Source organism: Elaeis guineensis, chromosome 2 (genome assembly GCF_000442705.2).
Source record: "Elaeis guineensis isolate ETL-2024a chromosome 2, EG11, whole genome shotgun sequence".
NCBI lineage: Eukaryota > Viridiplantae > Streptophyta > Magnoliopsida > Arecales > Arecaceae > Elaeis > Elaeis guineensis.
Window position 1 is genome coordinate 32845808 of NC_025994.2, and position 24600 is coordinate 32870407.

The following is a 24600-nucleotide window of genomic DNA, read 5'->3' on the forward strand; positions in this document are numbered from 1 at the left end:
AAAATGATCTTAGATGTAAATGTTGAGTGCTTTTATAGATTAGCCTATGGTTACTGCATATAAGAAAATCAACTTGGCCTGAAGTGCTTTTATCAGGTTGATTTTGAAATTATACTAATTATGGGTGTGGGAGTCAGTTATGCCCTTGATTAACCCAGACCATGAGGCAGAACGTACATGTCATGAAAAGATTCTACAATAGTTTTAAATTATTATTACATAATGTTTAAATTATTTTTTATGAAAATCAATTTTAAAGATAGATATGTCTTAAATTGGTAGGGTTATAGTTCCAACTGGAGAACCCCTACTCAACAACATGTCTGAAAATCAAGATGAATGAATGTCATTTCAAGGGATTATATTTTTGGATTTATGGTGTTCTCTGAGGACTTTTTTGTGGAATCAAAATGCCTGAAATCACTTAATTATATTTTGGATTTGTGCTCTATATTATGAATATGTTGTTATCACAGCAAAGGAACAAAAATGTTATGACCACCTAGAAATTTCCAAAAAAATCGATTTTACATGAGTTTTGAACAAAAATAGACCATCATCTTTCAATCTTCACAAGGATGGCTTTGATCTATCAAATTTTCCCAATTTTTGGTTCAATTATGCAAGAAAAGCCTGACTGAGCTCCAATTTCTTTAAATCATTTCTTCACAATCAAAATTCAGAAATGAAAAATAGGGGTATGAAGCAGTTGGTCTCAATACCAAGCAACAGCCATATTGACTAGAGTGCGGGTTTAGCATCAGTTAACATGGGTCAATATTACTCGATGGTGAGTGCGTTGACCAGGTATAAAGTGCAGGCTAGTGTTGGGTGGTCGCTCAATCTCAGCAGGCTGGCATTGCACTTGCTAGTCGCAAAGCAGCACAAGTGGGCACACTAATTCTTGATGCCCAAGGAGTTGTTTGAAGGGAAATATTTCTTATTCCAATCAGAGGGATGTGGTACAGATGGTTGAATAAGATTGAAAAGTGGTTTGGTGTTTCTTATATTTTGACCCCTTTAGTGTTCTCAAGTAAGAGTTGTTTACCAAGCCTTTTAGGAAATAATTTCTAGCTTACAGCTTGATCACTGGTGTAACATGTAAGTGAAACTATTAGTTATGTGCCTTTGATCTATGTCAACAAATCAAACTGCAACTTTTGAATACTAGATTTTACAACAATCTGTTTACATGCAGTTGTTTTCTCCCATGCCATCAAATAAGACTAGTATTATGTATCAAGGAAGCCATTTCACTTGGCAAATCTGTTATTGATGTCTGCTCTATCAGAAATTCAGAATACCTTTTATTCTAGATAATGAATGCACTTGACAGCTTGAAATTTAGTATGATTTTATGCTGTACCAATCATTTCAATGCTACTGCTTACTTTATTTGAAGTCCATACAATTGATTGTGCTCGAAATATATGAATTGGCAATAAACCAACAATAATTTAGCTTTTGATGTCTCTTTCCTATGCATCAAACAGATACCAAAGGACAATTTTAATGGTACAATAACATGCTTTGATTCAATATATGGTACAGAAGCATTCAAATCAACTAAATTTAGATCCATATATGTTCTAAATCTCTGGATCAGGATTGTAGAAGATAGGATCTAGGAGAGAGAACCCTTGTTAGAAATACTAAAAGAGAGAGAGATAGGTAAAGGTGGAGAAAAATGATTGTATTATATTTTATGTTATAAGAGGCTCTATATATAGAGCAATAAATGTCTAGATATAATGAACCATATAATAGGGTCTAGATACAATGAACCATATAATAGGGTCTAGATACAATGAACCGTCTAGGTACAATGAATCTATTGATCTCTTAATTGATATATTTTCTAAACAGGATTATACATTGGAATATACACAATGATATATATGTTAAAATAATATATTCTAATATATGTTAACATAATATGTTATCTAATTTAACACTCTCTCTCAAGCTGGAGCATTCAAATTATATGTACTAAGCTTGTTACAAATATAGCTAATCCGAGGACCTTAAAGAGACTTAGTAAATATATTTGCTAGTTGATTATTGGAGTTGACAAAAATAGTGGATATACATCTTGATAAAATTTTTTCTTGGATAAAATGACAATCCACTTTTATGTGTTTAGTCCTCTCATGAAAAACCAGATTCGAAGCAATGTGTAGAGCAGCTTGATTGTCACAGACCAACTTCATCTATTTTATTGATCCAAAGCTTAATTCTTGAAGTAATTGCTTCATCCATATAAGCTCACATGTTGCTAGTGCCACGCTCTATATTCTGCTTTTGCATTGGATCTGGCAACATCTTGTTTCTTGCTCTTCCATGATACCAAGTTGCCACCAATGAAAATGCAATATCCTGAAGTAGAACGTCTATCAGAAGGAGACCTTGTCCAATTGGCATCAGTGTACCCGACTACCTGAGTGTGTTCTTTATCTTCATATAATAATCCCTGGCTTGGTGCTCCTTTAGTGTATTTAAGGATGCGAATTATAGCATCCCAATGATTGTCACATGGAGATTGTAGGAATTGACTGACCACACTCTGGATCTGCTAGAGTCTCCTCCTGTCTTGATAGAAGTTTAACATTTGGATCCATAGGAGTACCAATGGGTTTGCAATTGAACATGCCAGTCTCCTCTAGTGTATCCAACGCATACTTTCTCTGTGAGATGGCAATACCAGTGCTAGATTAAGCTACCTCAACACCAAAAAAGTGTTTGAGTTTACCTAATTCTTTTGACTGAAAAAGGTGTGAGAGATGTTGCTTCAATTGTTGAATTCCATCATGGACATCGTTTGTGATTACTATGTCATCAACATAAACAACTAGGTAAATGCTACGGGTCGAGAAGTATGGCGATAGAAGACCGAGTGATCTACTTCACTGTGGATTATACCAAACTGTTGAATAACACTGCTAAATCTCCCAAACCAAGCATGAGGGGATTGCTTCAAGCCATAAAGGGATCGATGTAATCTGCATACCAGTCCTGACTCCTGAGCAACAAAACTTAGCGGTTGCTCCATATAAACCTCTTCATCAAGGTTGCCATGAAGGAAGGCATTTTTGATATCCAATTGATGTAGGATCCAATGACGCATGGCAGCCATAGAAAGAAATAGATGGATAGAAGCAATATTAGCGATCGGAGAGAAGATATCACCATAATTCAAGTCATATATCTGGATATACCCCTTTGCAACCAAGCGTGCCTTAAGATGATTAACCGATCATCAGGATCAACTTTGACGCTTACACCCAACGGCAACCAACAACAGTTTTATCGGGAGGTAAAGAGACAAGATCCCATATGTCAGTCGAATGCAAAGCCACCATCTCATCAACCATCGCATGCCGCCGCCCAGGGTGATTAAGAGCCTCACAGTCAGTCTTAGGAATGGAGATAGATGGTAAAGAAGTAATGAAAGCAAAGTATGGTGTTGAAAAATGGTGATAGCTTAGAAAATTGTAAATGGGATGGGGATTATGAGTAAAGCAAGTACCTTTTCTTAAGGCAATCAGAGGACTAGCAGGAGGCAGGTCCGTGGTAGGTGGAGATGATGGGGCGGGAGATGAGTCGGCAGGAACATTAGTAGAATGTGGTGGGGGACTATTGCACAGGATTCGATACCACACGGTGCAGCAGGAAGAAAGAAGAAACAAAACAAGAAACACAATACAAATACGTGGTTCGGCCACAAGCCTATCTCCACGGGGTGTGTAAGCTTCACTATGAGAGAATAAAATAAAATTAATACAAGAAAAACTCATCACTCAATCTTTGTACAAGAGTCTCTCATTGAAAAGTCTCAAAATCCTCACAAAAGCTCTTTGAAACCTCTCTTGAAGTCTTTCTGCCCCTTCAGGAAACGGCTCGTCAATCGGAGCTATATAGGCTCCAGAATCTCAAAAATACTGTCACAGTAGGAATACAGAGTCTCAATCAATCTTAGAACTATTCATGGTCATTTGATCGTGATCGGCTCACACCAGAGCCGTCCGATCACACATATCAAGGCCATCGATCACCTGATCAAACTCAAAATCATCCTCAGCCGTCCGATCACGAACGGCTCTCTCCAAAGCCGTCAGATCATGCAAAAAATATCCTGGACCGCGCATGGACTGCATGTTCAGTCCACACGGCCCCATGGATCGCCCAGCACCCCGTGGTCCATGGTGGACCGCACAGGGGCACTTGGCTGGCTTGCGCACGCACAGGCACACGTGGCCCAGCGGGGTGGACCGGCCTGTGCGTGCTCCTGTGCTGGGCCACGCGTGCTTGCACGCGCGTGCATCTCCGCTGGGCCCGATCGCACCACCGGCCACTGCCACCTCGTGTACCGTGCCATCTTCGATCTTCTTTCGTACGTATCTTTGCCGTCTGAAATCTGTTTGGACTGTTCTTCGATTCGTTGGACTCTATTCATCATTTTGGATCTCGCTGTGGGCTCAATGTAGATCGAATCTCGAGATGTCAAATCTCAACAATCTTCACATCGACTCGATATTCGACCTTCACTTGTCTCTAAGACCGTGATCCGTCTCACCCCCACGTCTTGGGGCATGCCTGTTGTCTCATGGATGGGCAAATTTGGGAGTCAAGCTAGGCCGCTCGATCCCACCTCTGTCATGGGCTGTTCCACTGACCAAAGACTTGCTCGAAAAAGTCTCCTGCGGCAATAGGAACTTCACTCTGTGATATTGCCTCTTGTCCTCTCGAGTCTCCCGTTTAGTGTCTGATCCACCATCTGGAGCTCCACCTTGCTCTGGGCTCCTGGCTCCTGAAGCTCCACCTCACACTAGACTCTCCATCAGATAGTAATGTCCTCTCGTCTTCTTCTCCTCCAAAATAATCCTATCGCCGTGTAACACCTTAAGGATTCCTCCACCAGCTACCGTCCTGTAGTCTCTCGAATCCAGTCTGCTCAGTGAGATAAGATTCTGTCTGAAATTAGATATGTATCGGACCTCCCTCAATCTTCTTACTACATCATATGTCCTCTAGCTGATCGTCCCGATACCTCTGATTGCACAGCTCGATCCATCTGGCAGATAAATAGTATCCTCGTTACTTTTTAGAGAGTCAAACTACTCTCTGCAACATACATGATAGGTGTAGCAGAATCTAAAATCCACTGCTGGAAAGAAGTAGATACCTCGTCAGATATCTCTAGGACATCATCCTCTGACTCGCTACTGGCCGTTGCTGCAGTAGCCCTCGTCCGATCCTTGAGTTGAGGGCAATCTCTAGCTAGATGTCCCAACTCATCACATCGGTAACATCTGATCTTACTCAAATCTCTCATCCTGGACTTGGACTGATCTCATCGCGATCTCCTGTCGCTCTGTCTGCTGCCTCTTGCTCCTCCAGAAACCATCAAAGTTAAGCTGCCGCCACTTGAGCTCGAAGATGGGTTCTCCCTCCTGAGAACCTCGTTCTGGAGAATCGCCGCGGTAATCTCGTCCATCTTGATGGTGCTCTTCTCCACTAGAAGAGCAGTCATCAAGGACTCATACGAAGGAAAAAGCGATGCTAGCAAGACCAGCGTCCTGGTCTTCTCCTCAACATTCTCGCCAATGCGGAGGAGGTTGGTGAGGATCTTCTGAAAGTGGTTGAAATGCTCCTACATGCTCTGTCCCTCAGTTATCCGCAACTGGTAGAACTGCCTCCAGAGGAAGAGGGTGTTGGTGAGAGACTTTGTCATGTACAACTCTTCGAGCTTCGATCATAGCATTGTTGGAGAAGTCTCGCCAAGCACATGGATCACCACCTCATCCACTAGGTACAAGCAGATCGTATTTACTGCCTGCATCTGGAGACGCCTTCAATCCTACATCAAGGACTCATACGAAGGGGGAAGCGATGCTAGCAAGACAAGCATCCTGGTCTTCTCAACATTCTCGCCAACGTTGAGGAGATCGGTGAGGATCTTCTGAAAGTGGTTGAGATGCTCCTACATGCTCTGTCCCTCAGTTATCTGCAGCTGGCAGAACTGCCTCCAGAGGAAGAGAATGTTGGTAAGAGACTTCGTCATGACAACTCTTCGAGCTTCGACCACAGCATCGTTGGGGAAGTCTCGCCAAGCATATGGATCACCACCTCATCCGCTAAGTACAAGCGGATCGTATTCACTGCCTGCATCTGGAGCCGCCTTCAATCCTGTACCTCCATGGTGGTCGGCTTCTCCTCACGTAAGAGAGCATCTATCAACCCTTGCTGGATGAGCACGTCCTTCATCCTTGTCTGTCACAAGGAAAAATTGCCCTTTCCGTCAAATCTATTGATCTTCACCTTGATTGTGCTTGTCTTCTCCATCTTTTATTTGGACCACCACCGCTGCAACCTACGCTCTGACACCACCTTGCTCTAATACCAATTATTGCGCAAGATCCGGTACCACATGATGCAGCAGGAAAAAAGAAGAAACAAAACAAGAAATATAATATAAATACGTGGATCGGTCACAAGCCTACCTTCACGGGGTGTGCAAGCTTCATTACGAGGGAATAAAACAAAGCCAATATGAGAGGAACTCACCACTCAACCCTTGTACAAGAGTCTCTCACTGAAAAGTCTCAAAATCCTCACAAAAGCTTTATGAAATCTCTCTTGAAGCCTTTCTGCATTTTCAGGACGTCACCAACTTTCCAACATAACAAACGGCTCATCAATCGGAGCTATATAGACTCAAGAATCTTAAAAACACTGTTACAGTAGGAATACAGAGTCCCAATCAACCCTAGAACCATTCGTGGCTGTTCGATGTGATCGGCTCGCACCAGAGCCGTCTGATCATGCACATCAGGGCCATCGATCATCTGATCAAATCCGAAATCATCCTCAGCCGTTCGATCGCAAACGGCTCGCTCCAGAGTTGTCAGATCATGCAAAAAACACTCTGGACCGTGCGTGGACCGCATGTTTGGTCCATGCGGTCCCGTGGACTACGGTAGTCCACGGTGGACCGCAAGGGGCGTAGGGCCTGGGGGCCCAGGCGCACTGGGCCGCGCGCGCCTGCGTGCACGGGTATCTCTGTCGGGCCTGACCACGCCACCACCAGCCATCGCCAGCCCACCGCCGCCTTTGCATCGTGCCACCTTCTCTGATCTTTCGTGCGTATCTTCACCGTCTGGACTCTGTTTGGGCTGTTCTTGGGCTCGTTGGATTCTGTTCGTCATCCTGGACCTCGCTGTGGGCTCAATGTGGACGGAATTTTGAGGCATCAAATCTCAATAGGGATGTCGCCGGTAGACATGAAAAGGTTTAAGAGAGACCAAATCTGGGAGCAAGATAGGAAAGAGGAAGAACTTCAGACACTTGAGTGGTCTGAGCTACAGAAGAGGGAAAATACGGAGTTCTTTCAAAAAAGGTGACATCAGCAGTGGTGAAGTAACGATGTGTGTCTGGGGAATAGCAACGATACCCCCTTTGAAGATGAGAATAACCCAAAAGGATGCATTTACGAGACTTGGCGGAGAGCTTATCCTGTCCAGGGGTTAGATTATGAACAAAACAAGTAGAACCAAAAATACGAGGAAGAAGATAAAGAGATTGATTTGGGAAGAGAAGTTGATGAGGAACTTGATGCTCAAAACAGAAGAAGGCATGCGATTAATGAGGTAACATGCAGTGAGAACAGTATTTGTCCAAAAATGATGTGGAACATTCTGATGAAGAAGCAAAGTTCGGGCAGTTTCAATGAGATGTCGATTTTTATGCTCGGCTACCTCATTTTGTTCGGTATATGTGGACACGATGATTGATGAATAATTCTTATTGAGACAAAAATAGAGAAGGGGCAGAAAAGTATTCGCGGGCATTATCACTACGCAAAATACGAATAGAAACATTAAATTGATTTTTAATTTCAGCATAAAAGGATTGAAAATGAGAAAACAACTCAGAATGACTTTTATCATAAATAACCAAGTGCATCTAGAATAGTCGTCAATGAAGGTGACAAAGTACTGAAAATTTAAAGTGGAACAAACATGACTGGGACCCCAAACATCAGTATGAACTAACTCAAAAGGAGACGTAGCCCGATGATTGATGCGCTTGGGAAATGAACCATAGGTTTGTTTGCCAAGTTGACAAGACTCACACTCTAAAGACGACAAATAGAGATCAGGAATCATCTTCTAAAGCTTCAAAAGATTGGGATGACCAAGGCGACTATGGATATGGAAGGAGAATCTATCGAGAATAGACTTGTGGAGATGGAGGGAAATAAGATGGTAAAGTCCGTCGACTCATGCCCTGTACCATCATCCATCCCATATCTCGGTCCTACAAGGTGACAGTATTATCAACAAAGATAATAGAACAATTTAAGGCCCAGTTAATTTGCTAATGGAAATAAGATTGAAAGGACATTCAGAACATAAAGGACAGAATGTAAAGGAAGAGAGGGAAGGGGTTGGGCCTGGCCAATACCTTTGGCAATAGTTTTAGAGCCATTAGATAAAGTGACATTAGGAAGCAGGGTTTGTCATACAGCCCGATCGACCGGTATGGGGTGAATCGAGCTGGACGACAGCTAGTCGGTCTAGTTCGAGCCTTTTTTGAAAAATAAAGGGTGTCGGACGAATCGGGCGGTTCCTGTAGCGTACCAGATTGGTCCGGTACACTGTAGGAATCGCCCAATTCTGCCTAAACAACTTGAATCGGGCGATTTAGGCCGTACGCTCGGTTTCGAGCCGTACCAACCGCGGCATGGGGGGGTGTGGGGGTGGGGCCATTATGTCAGGAGGGAAGCTTTAGCTTCCCTTTCCTACCTCCTGAGATTTCTGGCTTTCGAGCCAGAGGCTCAATTCATCGTGGGAACGAAAGAGGAAAAAAATTTGTGGAGCTCGTAGATGCGAGAAATTATCACAATTTTGTTGAGAAGGTGACAAAGATCGATTGAGAGCAAGAAAATCTACCATTCTCTCGCTTATTTTTTTAATTATTTGTCTGAAAAATGGCAATAAGTACAAAATTAAGAAGAATTCATATCAAAATTTGTGATTTGGATATGATTTCATTATATATTGTAGATCTTTAGATGATCTACACGATGACATGAAAATCATTAATTTTCATTAATTATTTATTTTAAAAATTTTTAATATATTTTTTAAAAAATAAAAAAATAAATTTCAAAAAATAACTATAAAATCATATTATTAAATTGTTGTACTTTGTTAATCTTGTAAAGGTAAGAAGAAAGATATAGAGCGTGACATTGGCTGGGAGTATGGTGAGATACTTTCGATTCGGCATTATTGGAGATGCAAATAGTGCAATAAGAGTTCAAGAGGGAAGGGTGACTAGATTGATGTAGTATTTGACTGATGGTTACGGTGATGTATCTATGTGTCGGAAATGCCCATAGGGGTACGTAGTTGATGAGAAGCATTTTGCTGATTTTAAGCATCAAAAGAAAGGGCAAAGTAAAAAAAAACAGAGGTGGATCGTCGAGCTACAGAGCCATCTTTCTATCACTCTAGAGAGTCAGAGGAGACTTTCGCTTCAGATGATGAGGCATAGATTGAGGCTGCCATTCAGACAAGTTTGGATGATCAGTATCGGTTGGAGGAGATGGTTAGATATAGAGAGTGATTTGACCATCATACTATGAATCGAAATCCGGTTCTGCGATCGTTGGAGGAGAATTAGAGTTCAGGAGGACCACCTCAGTCAGAGAGACCGACAGTGGAGGCAGGTATGGTATTTCATCTATGTTGGGAGCTTTTATCAGTAGATCTTTTAGAGACATGCCAGCAGAATCACCATTCATGATTTGGATCCACAAATTTTTTTCAGTAAGAATTCAAAGCAGCAAAGGATTGACAGCATATTGAAGAAGGACAAGAAGAAGGATATGTGGCAAGCTATTGGATCATGATTTTATTTCAGCCATATTCCAATGCATGCAGCAGACAATATTTACTATCTGTCTGTCATTTCAGCTATACAGACTGTCGGCCCAAGTGTGGATCCCCCAGCACCTAAGGACATCTATGGTCAGCTTCTTGACAGTAACAAGGAGCCACAGAGATGGATTGCTTCTTACAAAAATAAGTGGCCCACATACGGACTGATGGTGATGTGTGATGGTTGGACCGTCCTATCAGACGGAGCATCATCAATTTTTGACATACTGTGATGAAAAAATATTTTTTCACAGTCAATTGATGCTTCAGATAAAGTGCATGATGCTGTATACATCCTTGGATTGGAGGAGGTGATTGACTCAGTAGAAAATCAGAATGTCGTGCAGATCATCATATATAATGGGCCCAATATAAGGCCTTGGAGAGTTACTATGGAGGGTGATCGCATATTTATTGAACCCCATGTGCTGTGCATTGTATTGATCTCATATTGATGGATATTGAAAAGCTTTGTAAAGTGCAACAGGCAATAGACACGGTCCAGACTATTACTAGATTCATCTACAATCATACATGGGTCCTATCATTGATGCGGACATATACTGAGGGGTAGATCTTGAGATCGGATGTCACCAGATTTGCTACAAACTACATAGCACTTGATAGCTTTTTAGAGAAGAAAGCAGTCTTATGTCAGATATTTTCAATGCTGAGTGGCAAGAGAGCAGATATACGAGGGCTGGCATTGAGGAAAGTCAAGTAGAGAATTTGATGACTAGCCAGTCATTCTGGCAACGGACTGATAAGATAGTGAAGGTTATCAAGTCATTATATGAGTGCTTCGCACTGTGGATAATGAGAGATACCTTAGATGGACTTTTTATATCATATGATGAAGAACGTAAAGAAACAGATTAGTGAGATAGATCCAAAATATGTCCAGAAATCCATTAACATCATCGATCGCCTCGAGGACTACCAGATGGGGAGGGATTTGTATCTAGTCGGTAAGTACGAATGAAAAATTTTATTAAATAGTACTTATGTAAGTTACTTAATTATTTGTGGATTTATTGCAGCTTACTATTTGAATCCGAAATTTTAGTATACCACACCTAGGATAGATATAGATAGCGAGCTTCTCACTGCTCTCCATAATATGATATATAAATGGTGTCCGATCCAAAAACTGCATCTATATGCCTGCAAGAGGTATGTTCGGTTACCTAATGTGTGAGCATTTAGCTGAATTTGGTCCATAATTAATAACATATTTGCTAATTTAAGAAATATATTTTTCATAGACGAAACAATTTAGAGGGTACGGACAGCTTTGGAGTCGCATCGGCTGTCGTAAGCAAAGTCGCACGGCTTTGGAGTCGCATCAGCTAAATATATCATAAAATCTGATATGTAATTTTGCCTAATATTTTTGCAGCTGAATTGTGGATTCATTTTGAACAGTCCACAGATAATTTGAAAGCTGTGGCTATTCGCATTCTTTTTCAGATGGTCTCCTCTAGTGGCTATCAGCGTAATTGGTCAACTTTCGTCCTTATCCACAGCAAACAGAGAAACCGTCTGACACAGAAGCGTCTCAATGATCTTGTATATGTTCACTATAATTTGAGATTGAGGTTAAAATATATCAGGAGAAGGTGCACCTGAAGTATGTAGATCCAACATTAGCTGATTATGATGATAAGGATGATGATCCGATGATCGGATGGTTTGCAGGACAGCAGCATGAGCCAGAGCTTGATGAGTCAGGATCCCTCCACGATCAGCCAGTGTGGTAGCTAGGGAGATGAGAATGGATCCAAGGCAATGGACAGAAAGAAATATTTCACATAAGGTTCCAACTGATCAGCCATAGCCTAAGGGGTCACAGGGGGTCATTCATCACATGACTCGATGTCTGAGACATCCTCATAGATGTTTGGGTAAGAAATGTCTTGACGAGGCCGGTCAGCAACAAGATATCTATCCTCCCAAGCACAGGAACTCAGTCATAAGGGGCACAAGGGAAGGAAAAGGAAAGATAGTTGCATGTGCACCACTCTTGAGAGTGCAGGAGGTATCTGGCTCAGATTCGAAGATCAAAGAGAGTGATGATGGTACTAGTAGTCATAGATCTGATGATCAGGAGAGACTGGAGGACAGGAGACCACTGTTTATGAGACAAGCCGCAGGGTGATATTTGATTCACCGGTGAGTCTCAGTTTATACATGTCACACAAGATAGGGACCACGGTGGACAAGTCGGTATAGATCGTAGGGAGTCGATTTCATATAGATGACGGACTCTTAGAGCTCGTCTAGCACATGATGCAGATGCAGATGATCTTACACGTAGAGTAGGATTCATAGACGTATCTGGATCATCCTCACATTATGGATCCTATTACTCATAGCCACCTTATGATCCAAATGGATATAGTGCATCTGAGACATCGTCTTCCAGTGGTTACTACTTATGCAGTTCGGAGCATCTTACGGATCAAATTTTGCTACCGACATACTTGGATGGGCTCTTCCATAGCCATACCATCATCCCGAGGATACCTCTCAGAACCAAAGTTTGAGTGAGAGATTTGAAATGTCTTATAATCCAGAGAGGATGCCTTATGGGATGAATATTCAGGAGTACAGTGCTCTACTTGATTAGAAAGATGGACTGATATTCCTCGCCGATGATCCGGATATCTATGAGTGTCACAGACACTCGACGAGATATTAGATGCAGAGCAGATCTCGAGGTTAGTATGTTATTCTTTGTGTTTTGTACTTTAAAAGTTTATATACATTTTAATGCACATTTATACATTTTTTTTTATTTTAGGATGATAGAGTTGTAATATAATGTAAATAAATATGTATTTGGATCAAAATTTTCTGTATGACTTTATCGGTACCAAACTCAAAAATTAAACCCAAATATGTAAATAAATATAGAATATAATGTAATTTTGGGATGATAATCATGATATTAACTTGGAAACTCCAAAAAAAAAAGAAACAAAACCCTCAAAAAATTATATCAGTATTGAACCGGTATGTCGGAGCGTACCGTATGTCGGTACGGTATGGTACCGATATCGTACCATATCGGTCCGGTGTCGATACGGGTACCGATACTGGTACAGCAATCTTTGTTAGGAAAGGAAGGAGAAGTAACAAAATGAGAGAAAACATGTTGGTTACCAGACATATGATTAGTTGCTCCGGAGTCTAGAATCTAAGGGCCAAGAGAAGAAGATTGTGTGAGGAAAGCAGTAGAGTTATCAGTCTGGGTGACGGAAGCAGTGGAGGATTGGGTGGTAGGCTGGTAGCTTGATATTGAAGATACTTTGCATAATCTGCACCAGTCAAGGTGATAGAGGAAGATGACTGGCCGGCAGAGGAAGTGGAGGAACCATCCACACTAGCTATGATGTTTGGATGGAAGGGAGCGAGGGAAACACACCACGGGACAAGACACATTGTGGGAAGAGTAGAAACACAATGGGGTAATCACCGTTGGAAAGGACGTAGGGTTTTGTCCCCCCGAGCTTTGATACCATGTAGAAAGAATCTAGGAGAGAGAACCCTTGTTAGAAACACTAAAAGAGAGATAGGTAAAGGTGGAGAAAAATGATTGTATTACATTTCATATTACAAGAGGCTCTATATATAGAGCAATAAATATCTAGATACAATGAACCATATAATAGGGTCTAGATACAATGATTCATATAATAGGAGTCTAGATACAATAAACCGTCTAGGTATAATGAATCTATTGATTTCCTAATTGATATATTTCCTAAACAGGATTATATAGGGAACATACACAATGATATATATGTTAACATAATATATTCTAATATATGTTAATATAATATGTTATCTAATTTAACAAGGATTATTTGCTTTGGAGTTCGGAGGTTGCTTGCTTATGTATAAAGTGGATATCGAATGAAGAATTTTGATGGTAGCGTGCCATGCTTTAATTTAAATTATAGGTTGGAAGCACCCAAACCATTTGAATTTTGGTTGGTAATAGTTCTAAAACATCTTGGTCAATATCAATGGTTTGGATTCTCAGAAAGCATAACCTCTAGATCATTTAAGATCACTAATTATATTGCGATTATCCATTCTACGACTGCTTGATATAGGTGAGACCCCAGAGCACGTGATTTTTTGTTTATAAATAATGTGGCAATCTTGTCACGATCCATGATGTGGATCTTCATTTGAAAATGGAAGTAGTAGGAGTCAGCTACTCATAGAAGTATTCTAGCTTTCCTCTCTCTCTCTCTCTCTACATAATATTAGTCTTTGTTGCTGCATTTTCAATGTTTTTAAAAATTATTTACTATGATAAATGATACAGATTAACAATGCTGGATCAAATGCATACAGTTACAGACCATTGGCTGAAACTTCAGATGATGTTCTTATGTAAGCTTTCATTCTGTATGATCATAGAGCTGTCAATTTTCTCCTTATGGATGTTATTTGTCCTTTCAAATGTTACGTGGTGTGAATAACTCTCTATATTATGTTAAGGGAAATTGTCACAACAAACACTCTTGGTTTGATGATATGTTGCCGTGAGGTAGAACTTTTGTAATCAACTTTCATCTAGCATGTTCAGCTTGGCACATAGAATATTTCACTTTGCTTCTTTGATACATTTATGATGATTGTAGGCAATAAATATGATGCTGAACCAACCTCGAGGTGGCCACATTTTTAATATTGATGGAGCTGGTTCAGATGGAAGGCCAACCCCTCGGTATTTGTTTTTGTTCACTTGAGCTTTTATATTCATGTCATTACCAAGTCAAAGTGTGAGGCAGTTTTTAAACTTTCATTATTTTTTTAACCTGTTTATAGTAGAATGTCATTGATGTTAAGAATTTGGTATTGTAATTTGTTATTTGTTGATTTGACAGTTGCACATAATTAATTTACAGATTTGCTGCATATGGTGCAACCAAACGCAGTGTGGTGCACCTAACCAAATCCCTACAGGTAGGCATCAAAGACTATGGCATTTGATATTTATTCATGAGTATATTAACCATATTTTGCAACATTAATGTTGTCTGTGGCTAGTTTTGCACTCCTATGATTTTTAGTGTTCATTCCCTTTGGCCTCATGAGTTACGTATGGTCTTAGGTAAAGAAACAGAACCTTAATGAACCTGATTTCATAATTGAAATGCTGAGGTTCCCTTGACCATAAAGGGTAGATATTAAAGCCCATCAAACGGACAGTAGTAAAGGCCTGCAGGAAGGGGTCTTACTTAATTCCAAATATATAAAACTGATGTCATAACATCATTAAACTAGTGCTTATGGTGGTCTTCTGTGTGCTCCTATCAGTTATCTTTGAACTGTAACAATTATGACTCCAGATATGTGAATCAATTCCAAGTAAACTGTAGTTCCATATGAATATGCAAATGCCCTCTTACCAGTATCTTTGGTCATCAAGCTTAGAAAATTAGTACCAGGATTCAATTTATGTTGGTTTTCTTTTTATAATAGTTGACATGCAACTTGCTCTTATCTTCACCATGGCTGATCCAATGTTCATTTTTCTTTTTTCTACTTGACATGGATAATCTGACCATGGCTCATGTTCATATTCTCAACGTCCTTTCTCCATACATCAGCAAATCTGCATGATTTTCTCCAGCTGTTTATTTGTTTACTTGACACGAATAATCTGACCATATTTCATAATATTCTTGACATCCTTTGTCCATACATCAACAAATCGGCATATCTTCTTCAGTTGTTTGTCATATGCAAAGATCCTCTCTTGGGTTTGATAAGGTCTAAAAATATCAAGTCTGAGGATATTAATCTATGTCAAATTATTTTACAATTTTAAAGTTCTTTTAGAGGATTACAAAGTTAACAAGATATATTTTTTACAGTTATTTTGATTTTTGGTATTCTTTCCTTCTTTTCTTCTTCTGCCATTATGTGAAAACACTGGTTTTGGTTTTACCATGAGCTGAGTTACTAATTATGTTGGACATCCAGGCGGAGTTGCAGATGCATGAAGTGAAGAATGTTATGGTGCACAGCTTATCGGTCTGTAGTGCCTTTCTGACTATCATAGGCTTTTTATTTAAATAACTTTAAGATGCCCCAACATTAAAAACTTCAAATTCTATATTTTGTTGCAACAATTTTTTGTTTGGTGATATATGGTTTCGAATTTAATCAATCTGTTAATGATTTTCAGTATCTGCTTGCAGTTGTAAACCTTTTGACTTGTAATCCTCTTGTTGCAGCCTGGCATGGTCACGACTGATCTTCTTATGTCTGGGGCCACCACAAAACAAGTACAATCTCATCTTATCATTCCTTGCTTCTGTTACTTTTGTGACAAGCAATTGTTGTTCTGAACACAAATCTTAATTTACAGGCCAAATTTTTCATCAATATTTTGGCCGAGCCACCTGATGTGGTAAGCATCTCATGTTTGTAACAAAATAATGTTTGTTTCTTGGAAATTTTGAAAGACTCAGCAAGCACACAGTATCATTCAAGTGAATTAAAGTTTAGCAGCATTTTTAAACATTATTGCAATAATCATGGCTATAAATGATATGTTGGTAAAGATTCTGTCTGAGTAACGTTTGCTACTCTAATTAGCATCAGGCAAAGGACTACCAAGAGGTCAGAGTAGGGTTGGGCCCTAAATGGTTCATTATCTGAATTTAGTGAGCATTGTGTGCCGCAAACTGAAATTTGATTGGGCAAGAATGTGGATCTAACAGGTAATGCAATTATTGAGCCAAAAATATACATGTTCCAAATTGGTTTGATCAGCCAGACTTGTTTGGCGACATCGTCTGTTCTACAATTTGTAGTAGTTTTCTTGTTTTCTTCATTTTTCCGTTGTTTCATTTTTCCTCTTTCTTCTATTTAGGGGGCTTCTGCAGAAAAGAATCCACTTAATTATCAAATTTTTAGAAAAGGTCATTTATTTGTTTATTGAAGAAAGAGATGTTTTGAGTTTTATTGAATGCTGCCCTCAAACTAGACAATTTTACATAGACTTGTATATGTGTGCATCCATTACCAATAACTGTTCATTTAATTAAACAAATGCATGCGTTCATCTAAGGTAGATGCATAATGGTCCAATAAAGTCCAAGCTGGATCATTTATGCAAGAAAAATAAATGTTATTCCTTCTTTGCAAATATGAAAATAAGGGATCTTTTCTGCAACATTCCCTTTCTTTCACCGTCTCCAACACCCATTCCTGGTGGTGGGATGTAGAAGCCCTGGACTATCAAATAAAAGTTTCAAGACTGAAGCTTATAGCATCTTCATAGAATCTTTACAAAAAAAGAGAAAGTTGAATTCCCCAGCTGCTTAGTGTGACTTTGTCGGTCTTTTTTGATGGGTAAGTTGAGTAGTTCATGCCTTGGATTTGGGTTCTTCTAGGTCACACAGTTTATAAGAAAGATGCAATTCACATCTTCATACAAATGAAAAAGATGATAGGTCTACATTGGTTCAATTTTCCAGTCCTTAAGTTACATGGACTTGCATGTCTGTGCTGATTGTGGCTGTTTGTATAAGCATTAGATACTTCCAATCAAGGTTTGCCATACCATGCCGAACCGGCCGGTACACCCCATCTTGTACCGGACCGGCGGGGAACCGGCACGATTCGGCCGGTAAAATCGGTACACTAGCGGTACCGAAGAATAAAGAATGAAAGTGAGAAAGAGAGAGAGGGAGGGAAGGGAGGGAGGTGGGAGTCGTCGGAGGCCGGCGGTGGCCGGCTGTGGCCGTCGGAGGGCTTCCGAGCCCCGTATCACCCGATAGGGCTTTCAAGAGAGCAAAAAAGAGAGAGAGCGCTCGGAGGGGGGCGGAGAACCTACCGGACAGACGGTGCCTCCGTTGCGAGGCTCCCGATGGCCGACGAGCCGACGCCGACGGCCTGAGGGCGGTCGAGCGGGTGGAGCCGCCTCCTTTTTTGAAACAGACAACGCCTGTTTTGATTTTTTCTTTTTTTTATTTATTTTAAACTTATGAAGTCGGCAACTGAGTTGCCGACTTAAGAATTTTTTTAAAAAAAATAAAAATCGTGAAGCTGGCAAATCGTTTGCCGACTTCACTTAAAACCATGTTTTTAAAATAATTTGCGAAACAGGGGCGATGTCCCTGTTTCACGCCTGCGGCGCCACGCGCGTGGACGGCGCCCTTCGACGGCCCCACCGGCTCCTTTTCCTCCCTCTTTTTTTTTCTTCCTCTTTCTCTCTCTCTATTTCTCTCAATTTCTCTCTTTTTTCTTTCGGTTTGGGTCGTCGGTTCGGTACGGTATAAAACCATACCGAACCGTACCGTCGGCCGAAACGGCTGATGGTACCGGTTCAGCAAACCTTGCTTCCAATATCTAAGAATTTTTTCTTTTGAAACCATAATCATCGTACCCAAGGTTCATCAAGCCAATACCAGGTATCGCACCAGTTGGTGACTGCTTTGGTATAGTACTAGTTTGGTTCCGTACTGAAATATGATATGCATGGACTACTTATCTGCATTGATATGCCATTTTCTTTATTTTTTATTTTTCATTTTTTTATTTCAATTTTTTATTATTTTCAGTGTTAATGTTAATGATTGTGGTTGTTTAATTTAGTTAGTGTTCATATCAGATTGGTCTCAAGTCTCGACAAATATGCTATAATCGATAAATTAATGCAATTGTAACATAGCTAAATGCCTGAGTACGTATAATTGAATACATATAACATATTTCAGATATATTTAAAGCACAAAATATGTATGGACATCTAAAATTTTGTGGTTTATCCGTGCCTCGCAGACGTTGAGATCCTGATCATAACATGAGCTTGGGATATTACTCTAATTTCCAAATAATCTACCAACCTCTCCTATGGTCCATAAGCTCTGCCTCCTGACAGCCATCTTGATATTGATTCGCTATCTCATATTGGATTGGCCATTTGAAAATCAAGGCAGTAAAATCCGACCTATAGGCTGCTTGAGGCCATGGAGGGTTGAGCTACTTGAAAACGATGTCTCAGATGAAGGATATTTATGCATGTCATTGCCTCATTATGTGGAATAGGATCTGGTGTATGACTCAGATCCAGGTATGTCTGCAGACCCTACTCCATGTGCAAGGTCATCTGTCGAAGCAGCACCATGTCCTGAACTAACTTGAACAGTGGCGGATTTAGAAATTTTGCTTTGTGGGGTCAATATAATAAAAGAAGCAGAGGAGATGTGGGGGAGAAAGAAAGAAAAAATAATAATAAAATATTATTTTTTAAAAATAATAAAATATATAAAAATGTGATGTGTAATATCTTAAATATCTTTTATGATAAAATATTATAAAGGGGCACCATAGCAAAATCTTAGATATTATTAAATGTTAAAATGATAATGGCTAACCAAAAATTATTCTAATCATATATATTTGATATGAATGAAAAAAAGGAGCAGGTAGAAAAAACTAAAAGAATGCTACAAAAAAAGAACCTAAAAAAGACATACCTAATTCAAGTTGAGAAGAGAGGAAGAAGAATATATGGTTTTATATTGTATTTGGATTGATTAGGGTATAAAAATAAATTGATATGGGGCTTAAATGTAGATCGAAGATCCTCTGCGGTACTTGCGATGCACCGCACGATGCTCCGCGCACCATCCATTGCATGATGGATGGCTGCATGTGGTTGCACGTGGTGTGCATTGCATGGCCTGCATTCGCATGCAGCCATCCATTGTATGATGGATGGTGTGCAAGATGCATCGCACCGTCCGGTATATCGCAGAGGATCCACACTTTTAAAATGCAAGGGGTTGACGGACGAGGAACATGGGGTTAGAGTAGGGCATTAAAAAATAAATAGAGAAGTAATGAATAAAGAAAAAAAGAATGAGAGGGGAGGAGAGAGGTTAAAGTGGCGTGAGAGAGAGGTGGGATATGTGAGTTATTAAAGAGAGAGAGAATGTAGGTTATAATTACTCTTTTTATCTTTTGATGTGGTCCTTTTAGGATATAAAAAATAAATTAATATGGGGTTTAAATATAAGAGGTGAATGGATAGGGTTGGGATGGGGTGTTAAAAGATAAATAAAGAAGTAATTAATAAAGCAAAAGAAAGAAAGAGAGAGGGAGAGGTCAAAGAGGTGTGAAAGAGGGAGAGAGAGAGAGGTAGGACATGTGAGTCATTAAAGAGCAAGAATGTTGCTTATAATTACTTTTTTAATATGATTTTTTTATCCTTTACTTTTTCAAAATTTTTCATGAGATATAGAGTCAATTCATGAAATTAGTAGGGTCAATTTGGTTTTTCCTACTAGTATATATATATATGCCAATGTTATGGGATCAATTTTGACTTTTCCCACTTGTCAATATGACTTTTCCTACTAATATATATAATTATATATATATGGGGTCAATTTTTTTTATGGGGTCAATTGACCGCACATTTTTTGACATGCATCCGCCAATGAACTTGAGGGATCCATCTCCTGTCTGCGATCATACTCTTTTAGGCTTTACTAGGCTGTGCACCATGGTCACTATCCTATGTGGCTTGAGTATACTAGGACTTACTAGTGAATCAAAGACCGTGGGCTATGAATCTTATGCAGCCATGCCATGTCCATTGCCACTGTCCTAGTCACCAGGTATATCATGATTGGAGCTATGATTATCATCATTGCTGGTAGCACGAGATGACTTGGGCAACTGATCATCTGATCTCTCATTGGTCTTGGGATTAGGCCAAACAAATTCCTCATCCACTATCTACAATGGAATCACAATTCCCTTTCCTTTCCCTTTCTTGCTAACTACATTCTTTCTTTGGATGCCCCTGCTTGCCTAGCTTTGCTAAGTGGCTTGACTGGGGCCACCACCTTGACTGGGCTATGTGTTTGACAAGGCCGGTATCATGATAGCCTCTTCTTAGCATCTCTTTGTTAAATTTCTTGGAGGACATCTTGGGCATGCAGCATTGTGATGATGATCGGCTCTCCTCTCACCTCGATGGTTGCTCGGCTGGATGTGAGCATGTCATGTGTCATTTTGCCCATTGTTTTGCATCCACCACAGCCTTCCTTTCTGTGAAATTGGCGAGTTGAGGAGGTGATCCTGTTTCATCAAGCTTCGATTGCTATTGTTGGCCTTCAAATTGGCTCATTAAGCTCTTCTGGTTGAAATTTTAAAAAAATAGAAACAAAGAGATAGGGAAGGCCTTGGCATGAGGCATTTTTTGTGTCCCCCTCCCCATATTATTGTGATTGGGCCGGTGACTGAACAGCCCAAACTGCTTTGAACTGAGCAGAACTGAGCGGTTCTGCTCAATTCAGGTTGATTCAGGGCTGTACCAAACCTAAAGGGCATCTCATCCTGATTCCGACCTGGTATGGGTCAGTACACTTGAACAAGGCAGTTTGGGAAGAGACAGCCAACCTTGGTCATTCCAGTACCTATGTTTAAATGCTAGGTGCAGATATTTTGGGCTAAACTGGAAAGGATATGGGTAATGCAGGCCAGTCCACTTGGCTTCTTAAACATTGACTTAGTAAGGACTCTTCAACGATCTTGAATCTGTATTCAGAATCAAATTCAGATCACCAATTCTTATTTTGGTATATTTAAAGATAAATAGATGGAAAGTTTTGTAGAAAAATGAAAGCTCACATTGGCACTGCATCAATTTGCAGGCCCTCCCCTATGCACCTCCCTTATGTATTTTCGCTCTAATTCTCCATCTTTGAACAATTTGGTCTTCATGATTAACCTGGCTAAAGATTAAGTTTGTTAGATGTGCAATTTGGCTTATTATGTGATCCGATTATGAAGAAAGAAGTAATTCCTTCAATCTGCAACACTCGAATCTTTTAAAAAATAGAAAATATAAAAATTGGTGAAAGTAGAGTCATGGTTCTCTTTTCTTTCATTAATAAATGACAAACTGAATGACATAGCCTTTGTTTATACTAATGAGCTGCATCCTTTTACAATTTGGGTTGGGACCTCCTATAGTTAAAAACAAGGATACAACTTTTCCGAAATAGACTTGACAAATGACAATAATCATATAGAAGCCAAAATCTATAAAAGATATATCTCGACTTCTAAATCGATTTTTTCTTCAGTTATTTTGCCTATTCCTTCTCGGATTAAGAGATTATGCCCAGTCAAAGTCTTTCGCAAAAAGGAATTTGCTGCATTGATTATCTTGTTTAGGGGCTCAAACAATGTAATTTGGCCTTGATCGTTCAGTTCATCGCACCTTTAAGTGATGGTGCTACATCGTAGAGCTCGAAAAATTATCTGACTTTTTTTTTTTTTGAAAAAAAGAGCACCTTAATTAGAAATTATATGGGTAAGTTAGAGCTTCCGAAAGTTTGATCTAGATTTGGCTTCTCGATGTGGTGAATCTCACTGCTAGACCTATCTAATCCTCCTCATAGTAGCTAGACTGATCCATATAGAGTTTGATGATCCTCCTGGATCATTGTGTTATAATTATCTTTTATATCCATGGTTGACATATCATGTTGTGCTTGCATTGACTTTAGGCATAGCACAAGCGACAAAAGAATGATGTAAAGGTTTGTTTATTTTTGGGTCTCCTTTTCTTTTATCATGCTTTCTCTCTCACTCTATTTGAATGTTAGTTGGCAGCCATTCTCACCAGGAGACCTGTCTGACTTCATATCTTCATTATCCTAGATAGCCTGGACTTCTGCTGCATAAAATCCTAACTGATCGAATGTTTTCAAATCCATTATGAACTCTTTAGGACGTTATGCATTGGAAGACCATTTCTTGCTTGTGCAGATGGCATAGCAAACCTGAAACTGAATTAAGGTCAACTGTATTTGTGGAAGCAAAGAGGATTAGTTACTTAAAGCGGATAATTATGTGTAGAAACTGATTCTTGATACTTTTAGCTGATCAATGGTAATAAATTCTGAGATGACAAAGCCTACGACCTGCTCATTGAAATTTGTTGGTTATCACTGAGGTTTAAAATCATGAGATCTCATGCATCAGTACAGACATTGATATGGTATGACTTGCCAAGCATTTGAGTGGAAGTGTTCCTTTCCTGTGCATCTCAAGTATAAGACAATATAAGTATCTGTATGCTATCTCAGTACGATGTCATAATTCTGTGACAATTATGCATGTTAGCAGGGTCATATTTAGATACAGAGTCATATGTATGTGTTTTCTAATTTTATAAGCTGATGTATATGAAGTTAGATTCACAGATATCTATATTTATCATGAGATGTATCTGCATGCAACTTGCTAGTGCTGCTATGTCAGTCTAACTTGTTCTGGAAGCACGACCATGTAGATGGGATGAGGCGCTTATGTTTGGTTTTCACATCTGGGATTAGGACTTGTCTATGACGTTTAAGTTGTGGAATAGTAGAACTACAAAAAGAAAGAATGACAAACTAACATATATCATTAACTGCTATATCATGCAGGTTGCAGAGTACCTCGTGCCGTGCATCAGATCAATCCCCAACACTCGGTCCGTGAAGCCCACTTACATTCGATTTCTCACAGGCTTGAAAGCCTACTCCCAGATATTCTCTGTTAGATTTTTCTTTTACTCCTTTTTTTTGCACCCCCTCTTTCTTTTTGGCTTAATACTAGAACTTTATCTATGTTTGCACCGTACTCCATCATCTAACTCAGGTACATATCAAGAACAAGGTATGCTAACGGATACCATCTCTCCATTTTTCCTTTTTCTTCTTTCCACTTTGCTTCCAGAGACTTGCCTTTGGTGCCAGAAGAAACAGATACCTCATTGAAGACTAGGATTGTTTTCCGAAAATGTCGTGAGTCATGAAATTTTTGCTAAGTTATGCCTCTAGGATTTGGAATGCATCATCCTCTATCATCAGGAAACTATGATACATGGAGGGCCATATGTCCTAATGTGAACTTGTTTCTTTTCCTCCAATCTGGCGGGACCCGTGATGGTAATTTAACAATTCGGCATGCAGAGCTGCACATCTTGATCCTTTGGTTAGAAGAAAAGACCCAGCTGTACAAGTCTCTGAAACTATCAGCATTGAGGACAGGATGATTTGAACAAGGAAGTTGTTTACTGGGAATGTTAGGAGACACCACGGCAAAGAATGATATGAGACTACGTCCTTGCTAAAATATTGTCAAAGTTTGGAAGTTTAGGCAATTATAATGCTTTCTGCTTTCCATGAACTGATGGACCGATAAAGGGGCTTGCTATATGGTGTTGAACAGTGTGTAGCATCATTTCACTTAATGAGCACCTGAATACCAATGTGTTTAATGTCCCACATTTATGGAGCCTTTCTTGATGAGAATGCTAAAATATGTTTGTTGCATGCAACTGGATTCATGTTCCCTTCTCTTTTCAACTAGGGGCGGGGAGGGCAGATGGGAAATTATTTAATCTAACAGGCAAATAAAAGGGGCACTTGAATGAAAAAAACACCGACAACTTGATGCCAAAATCCATCAGGGCATGCTGCTATGCAACCCACTTTTACTACTACTGTTATTATCATAAATCTACTGAGGCCAGATGGTTAAAGCTTAGTCGGTCAATGTATAACGCGATTGTAGAAATTTGTTGGATTCCACTTTTGAGCAAGGACTATTCATC

General features: G+C 39.8%; 1 protein-coding gene across 10 annotated transcripts in view; it reads left to right on the forward strand.

The window, feature by feature from the left end:
* The window catches only part of LOC105035618 (chlorophyll(ide) b reductase NOL, chloroplastic), an 87812-nt gene extending 63488 nt beyond the window's left edge, over window positions 1–24324 (forward strand). For 2 of the 10 annotated variants that reach the window (XM_073251714.1, XM_073251712.1), the window contains 8 exons: window positions 14284–14351; window positions 14460–14508; window positions 14603–14688; window positions 14870–14927; window positions 15951–16001; window positions 16205–16255; window positions 16339–16380; window positions 23429–24324. In XM_073251714.1, the coding sequence (XP_073107815.1) occupies window positions 14284–14351; window positions 14460–14508; window positions 14603–14688; window positions 14870–14927; window positions 15951–16001; window positions 16205–16255; window positions 16339–16380; window positions 23429–23761 (738 nt within the window). In that variant the 3' untranslated portion in view covers window positions 23762–24324. Of the gene's footprint in view, window positions 1–14283; window positions 14352–14459; window positions 14509–14602; window positions 14689–14869; window positions 14928–15950; window positions 16002–16204; window positions 16256–16338; window positions 16381–16568; window positions 16694–22766; window positions 22843–22888; window positions 22999–23428 lie in introns of all 10 variants that reach the window. The other 8 variants (XM_073251719.1, XM_073251715.1, XR_012138554.1 and 5 more) reach the window with 7 other exon arrangements.
* Window positions 24325–24600: the final 276 nt, after the last annotated feature.